Source organism: Anomaloglossus baeobatrachus, chromosome 7 (assembly GCF_048569485.1).
Source record: "Anomaloglossus baeobatrachus isolate aAnoBae1 chromosome 7, aAnoBae1.hap1, whole genome shotgun sequence".
In the NCBI taxonomy this organism is placed as follows: Eukaryota; Metazoa; Chordata; class Amphibia; order Anura; family Aromobatidae; genus Anomaloglossus; species Anomaloglossus baeobatrachus.
Window position 1 is genome coordinate 298,768,027 of NC_134359.1, and position 7,152 is coordinate 298,775,178.

Below are 7,152 nucleotides of genomic sequence, written 5' to 3' on the forward strand. Positions count from 1 at the left end.
CGATGACGGGGGCACCGGGTCATACAGCGGCCGCGTGGTTTGAGCCACATCAGCGCAGCTCCTCTCACAGAAAGGAGCTGGCTGCTGATCTGCCAGGCCCCTAAGCTGCCAGGTACGGTCGCAGTCGCGACCTCTGCGACCGCGGTAGTTACGCCTCTGCCAGTACTGGTTTACACGTAAGTTTTTTTTAAATACACATATATGAGGGAGGTCTACAACCATGGAGCTGCAGAGGTTAATTCTTCTGCACAGACTCTCCGCCCTTCTTATGGGAAGAAACTGTTTCACTTTCGGCTCCCGCTCTTTCACTCTACAATGGCGTCTGCTGAGCTGAGGGACGAGCTGGACTGCTCCATCTGCCTGAGCCTCTATACAGACCCCGTATCCCTGAGATGTGGACACTTCTTCTGCCGCTCGTGTATTGTGAGTGCGCTGGATGCACAGGAGGCGGCTGGAGGGTATTCCTGTCCTGACTGCAGAGCACAATATCCGGAGCGTCCGGCCCTGGAGAAGAACCGGAAGCTGAGGAACATAGTGGAGCGTTTCTCATCTGCTCAGCCTGAGATGGAGGAGACCAGAATCTTCTGCACTTACTGTACAAAGTCTCCTGCCCCGGCTGTGAGATCCTGTCTGCAGTGTGAGACCTCCATGTGTCATAAACATCTCGCAGCCCATAACAAGTCTGTGAATCACAATCTTATTGAACCTACTCTGACATTTAAGAGTCAAAAATGCTCCACACACAATGAGCTGCTGAAATACTACTGTCCTATAGATGACGCCTGTATCTGTGTGTCCTGCTGGGTGGCCGGAGACCACAAGGGACATGACGTGGAGCTGCTGGATGTGGCCTCTGAGAAAAGGAAGGAGAAACTGAGGAAATGTTTGGATGATCTAAACCCACAAAAAGCAGAAATTCAGACAAGAGTCCAGAATCTGCAGGATCATAAGAGGAAGATCCAGGAGAGCGCCTCCGATAAGAGGAAGAACATCAGTAAGATATTTATGGACATTAAGAAGCAACTGGAAATGGCAGAAAAGAAAGCGCTGAACGAGGTCTCCAGGCAGGAGGAGAAGATTGTGTCCCAGATATCTCATCTGATCAAGACGCTGGAAATACAGGAGGAACAGCTGTCTAGGAAGGTGCGCCACGTGGAGGAGATGTGTGGTGTCACCGACCCAATAAGACTCTTACAAGAAAGTGACATTACAGAGTGTAGTCATGGAGGTGAGGAGGACACAGGGGGAGATGGTGGAGAGGTCAGTTCTGAGGAGGATCTGGATGAGGTTCTGATCTCACTGACCTTACACCGATCTATGAGGGATATTGTCACCAATGTAACATCAGAGCTCGGGGTCCATGTCCCAGACATATTGCTGGATGTGGACACTGCTAATAGATGGGTGAAGATATCAGAAGATCTGAAAACAGCAACAAGATCAGAAGAAAAACAGGAGAGGCCAGAATCATCTGGAAGATTTGTGACATTTTCCCAGGTGTTAAGCAGATGTGGCCTCTCCTCAGGACGCCATTACTGGGAGGTGGAGTGGAACCAGATAGGAAGATGTGACATCGGATTGTCCTATCCTAGTATAGAAAGAGAAGGACATAAGTCTGATATTAGAGAAAATTATAAATCTTGGTGTTTGGTTTTGTATAATGGAGGATATAAGGTATGGCACAACTCAGAGGAATTACCCCTCAGTGTAAAGCCAACATGTCCGACACTTGGAGTCTTCTTAGACTATGAGGCCGGGCGTCTGTCCTTCTATGAGCTGTGTGACCCCATCAGACACTTACACACCTTCACCGCCTCCTTCACTGAACCCCTACATGTCGCCCTCTATGTGAATGATGGAGCCTCTGTGACAATAAGAAGCTGAGGCCGATGTCCTCCACGTCACCTGATAATCACATTATTTCTTGTCACATGGACACCTCTGTATATAGTGAGGTATCAGCAGGACCCTCTAATAATACAATGTATATGGCGGGAGTCGGGGGGGATTTCTCCTATTGGATTTTTATGTCCATGTTGGAGATCACGATCAGAATAAATGATTGAGACAAATGGAAATATTAATGGGAAAATTGTCCTAAAATTAATAATAATTGTTAATAAATAATTTTTCTATGATTTCCTCTGTACACAATGATTTTGTCGTCATCAGTGGGTGTTATCTGTATATCATCGCTGACAGCCTGGGGTAATGTCATGGTCGGAGATAACAATATCGCTCTCAATAGGGACAGTAGTATCTTTGTGATTGTGGCCACACTGTCGCCAATGGCAGCCATGATGACCCCAGACTGAGTAGTGATGGAGGGTCTGTTTGTTTGTCCCAAAAATTGGAATAAAAAGCAATTAACCCCTCCACAACCAAGGATGTACAAATTCGTCCTTGGCTGTCTCTTTAATGTGACCTCACATGGGGAGCCTGCATTATTCCCTGCACATGTCTGCTGATCTGATCAGCAGACATGTGCAGCTCACAGGCGCAGGTGAATCTCCAATCCACCCACTCCTATTAAGTAGCTAGACCGCGCTGTTCCCCGCCACCATTGATGGCCTCATGATGCGATCATTGTCATGACATGCTACCTGTGAATGCTGGGTGCCCCCCTTTTGCCCCATTGAAAATAGAACAATAATAATAATTAAAAAAACAAATACACATATTTAGTATCACCACATTCAGAAATGTCCAATCAATCAAAATATAAAATCAATTAATCTTATCGGTACACGGTGTAGAGAGAAAAAAATTAAAACGCCAGAATTATATTTTTTTTGGTCGCTGCAACATTGTATTAAAATGCAATAACAGGAGATCAAAATGTCTCACATTTAACCCAAAAATGATAAAATTAAAAACACCAGATCAAGACGCAAAAAATAAGTCAATTGTTAAGCAATTTCTACTGAACTTGATGCTTAACAATTTTTTAGCAAATTCTCTCCTTACAGGGGGGAGACTGGAAGATTTCAGGATAAATCGACATTTTAGTAGAAAGAATGACATTTTTTAGTTTTTTAATTCCACTTTGCATTAATTTCTGTGAAGCTCCTGAAAGGGTTAATAAACCCCCTGAATGCGGTTTTGAGCACTTGGAGGGACGCAGTTTTATCACGGTGTCACTTTTGGGGGTTTTCTTACATATAAGACCCTCAAAGTCACAAAATATAACACACCAGTACATACCAGTGCATTTCTATGTGCCTGTATTCTGGGGCATTTAAAGGGAACCTCTCAGCAGAAATTTCCCCTAAAACCTAACAGATTCCCCCTCTGCAGCTCCTGGGCTGCATTCTAGAAAGGTCCCTGTTATTATTGTGCCCCCTTTCTGACCAAAAAAAAGAGTTTATAAAGTGTTACCTTTTTGGCTTCGGATTCTGTAAATGGGACACGGGGGCGGGCTGCCTGATGGCCGTTATTCTGCCCCCTGGTCCTGTATGCCGCCCCCATCGCTGATTTCCATACTTATGGACGCCGCCCACTGCTCCAGCCATCCCCGCGCATGCCCAGTGCCCATCTCTCGTGGATGAGCACTGTGCCCAGTGTCACCGCTGGTGACGTGCGCGCAGGGTTTAGATTATGGGCGGTGCTGTGATGATTATTACCAAGCAACCGCCCATAATCGCGGGACCGCGCTTTCCCCCTCGGCCTGCTTCGTGCTTCCTGCTTCCGCGCTCTTCCCATCTATTTCCTGCCTCAGGGCAAGATGGGAAGGAGGTGACGTGAGGTCAGCAGCAGCGCGCTTGCGCAGAACGAAGCAGGCCGAGGGGGAAAGCGCGGTCCCGCGATTATGGGCGGTTGCTTGGTAATAAACATCACAGCACCGCCCATAATCTAAACCCTGCGTGCACGTCACCAGCGGTGACACTGGGCACAGTGCTCATCCACGAGAGATGGGCACTGGGCATGCGCGGGGATGGCTGGAGCAGTGGGCGGCGTCCACAAGTATGGAAATCAGCGATGGGGGCGGCATACAGGACCAGGGGGCAGAATAACGGACGCCAGAAAGCCCGCCCCCGTGTCACATTTATAGAATCCGAAGCCAAAAAGGTACCACTTTATAAACTCTTTTTTTTGGTCAGAAAGGGGGCACAATAATAACAGGGACCTTTCTAGAATGCAGCCCAGGAGCTGCAGAGGGGGAATCTGTTAGGGGGAAATTTCTGCTGACAGGTTCCCTTTAAGAGTCAGAGGTTTTTTTTTCCTTTAAAATTAAACATTTACAATAATGACTTATTTTTTTAAATAAACGTCTCAAATCAGCAAATGACAGACGTATTTGTCTCCCTGTAATTGTAACGACCGCCCGGCACAACACAGCGATCACATTATTTATGGTGTTTGGTAAATGGGGTAAAAAATTGAGAGGTTTAATTTTTTTTCCATTAAACCCATAAAACACTTATCAGTAATGTAACGCTGTTCACACAGAGCGGAAATGCTCATTTTTTTCTGCCGGTGTCTGCACCACACTATGAAATAATCTCTTATTATTGTGTTTTTGCTGCATTTTTTATGCCTTTTTCCCTTATTTGATGCATTTTTGGTGCAGATTTGATGCAGTATTTTTTAACACATGTTAATATAACAAAGTTTTAATTTTACATTTAAGAGCGCAACTGCATTTATTTTTCCTGCATTTATTTTACCTGAATTTTTCAGGATCCACAAGAATAGAAAAAAGAACATAAAAAATGCACAGATCAATTCAGCACCGTCTCTAGACGCACAGAAGCTCTCATGAAATCCCATCCACTTTGTTTGGACGGTCAGGCCGTGTTCACACAGAGCATAATTGTTGTAGGTTTTTTTTAATGTAGAAAATCTGCTGCATCTGACTATACAAATGTAACGTGGCGCAGGGCGGTAGTCGTGGGTGAGGTAATCGTCTGCTGCACCCCGGCACACTACATGAAGATGGAGGTCCTGGCTGGGTGTGTGGTGCTGCACTCCGGAGGCGATACACCTTTGCAGACCGCATGTTGCCGATGGTTTTGGCCGGCCCAGACCAGATGGTGCACAAGTCATTGAGGGAGACCCCAAGCTCATTAAAAACATAGTTTTACTGAACATAATAGTTTTATGTCGGTCGCGAACGATCCAACACAAAGGTCCGGCTCCGTGCTGTGACTGACAGGAGCCGGATCCCCAGAGAAAGCCACTAAAATCTCTTAACAGCTCTCACTGGGCGTAAAACTCAGATGTTCAGGGGACAAAACCCCGCCCACCTGAATAAAACCCCGCCCACTCAACAATCTAATTGGTATGTTGTAAGTGGGTGTGGTTTAGCCAAGGGTGGGCGGGGTTTCAGCGGCGTTACTATAATCTTAAATATGTGTTCACCTGGGGTGAACACATATTTAACAGGGAGCCAATAACGATCCGAAAGAGCCGGCTCTTTTTGGTGAGCGGAGCCATGGGAACTGGATCACCAAAAAGAGCCGGACTGCCCATCACTAGAACATAAACTGTAGTACTACATCTCAGTCCTTGGAAATCCTTCTCCTCCTCAAGCAGTTATTATTATTATTATTTATTATTATTATTTATTATTATAGCGCCATTTATTCCATGGCGCTTTACAAGTGAAAGAGGGTATACGTACAACCAGGGCCGTATTTGGGGTTTTTGCTGCCCTAGGCACTGTCAGAGGTGGCGCCTCCTTCTGATCAGTCAGATTAGGGGTATGTGCACACAGCATTTTGTTTTCAGACAGATCCGCCCTGTAACCCGCCCAAAAACCCCAAACTCTAAATATTAAAGAAATGAACTCATGCACTGCAATGTAAAACGACTTGCTGTCCATATGTTCAGTCTTTGGAGTTTCTAAGCTCGTCAGGTTTCCTCAGACATGAAGCGGCTGACAGTGACCGGTCCATTATATAGCGGCTTCTGCTTGGATGCCGCGTACTACTTCATTTAAAAAATAAGTAAAATCCAGTAGCTAAAAGATGTTGGAAAAAACAACCAAAAAGCAACAGCAAAAAAAAAATATATATATATATATTTGCTACAGTATAAAATGATGACTGTCCTGAAGTGTTTTCTGTCTGAATAATTCCGGGGGTTCACAGACATCTACAAGACGTGTGCTCATACCCTGATAGAGCCCAGAGCCTTCAGATAGTAGTTAAGACCTGCATACACATTAACCTAAAGTGGTCTAAACCCGCCAATATCGACGGGTTCTGCTGACAGCCCAATGTGTATGGGGGCTCTCAATTCTGATTGTCGGGGGAATAAGGATCCAGCATGTCCGATTACGGAGTGTAGATCCTATTATCCTCTAAATGATAAGCTGCTGCCGGAGATGTCTAGCAGCGGCTCTAATAAAGAACACAGAAACACTTGGCAGAATGAGTGCTCCTGTATATGGGAGAGCTGAGCAAGATAGCTGCCGGCCTAAAAATCAGACTATAGTGTATGGGGGCTTTAGTCTCTTATTTATTAGGCTGACAGACATGCAGATAGCTGTATTTTTAGTCCAGCACGCTGACCTTATGTTTTAGGATCAAGACTGATAAGGTAAAGATTACAACAGCTACATGACTATCACCAGAACCATCATCAGTACAGTAATACATAACTAAAACCACACTAAATACAAGAATACGTAACCAAAACCACAGTTAGTACAGTAATACATCAACAGAACTACTGTCAATACAGTAATATCACCAAACCCACCCTAAAGACAATAATACATTGCCAAACCCACCCTAAAGAAAATAAGGCATCACCAAAACCACCATCAGTACATGAATACATTGCCAACTTCGTACAGCAATCAAGTGCAGTGTCAGGTTAGACCCATATACATATATGTATTCCATTAACATACAACTCTCAGTATGTCCTTAACAATGGTAAGGAGATGCTGGTAGTTGTTACCAGCCATCATTAGACTGTGGACCTTATAAGAACCACAATACTTATTAGTCCCAGGCAGTAGACTTAACTTTCGGAGGAGATCTTATATGTTTAGGTCCATTAATTCTGAGATTAGTAGGGCAGAGGTGGGCTCAGTAGGGAGAAGGGGCATCATGGGGTGGGACTTGAGACCCCCACCAATTGCTCAAAAGACCTCTTAAGTGCACAGCTCAGGAGACAGGACTATGAAATTTTACTCCCGGA

General features: G+C 45.1%; 1 protein-coding gene across 1 annotated transcript; it reads left to right on the plus strand.

Annotated features, from left to right (window-relative positions):
* Window positions 1–303: 303 nt before the first annotated feature.
* On the plus strand, window positions 304–1,981 carry LOC142246503 (E3 ubiquitin/ISG15 ligase TRIM25-like). The gene has a single exon (XM_075319565.1). It carries the CDS (start codon window positions 316–318, stop codon window positions 1,882–1,884), a length of 1,569 nt encoding a protein of 522 aa, XP_075175680.1. The 5' UTR covers window positions 304–315; the 3' UTR covers window positions 1,885–1,981.
* The last annotated feature ends 5,171 nt before the right edge of the window (window positions 1,982–7,152 follow it).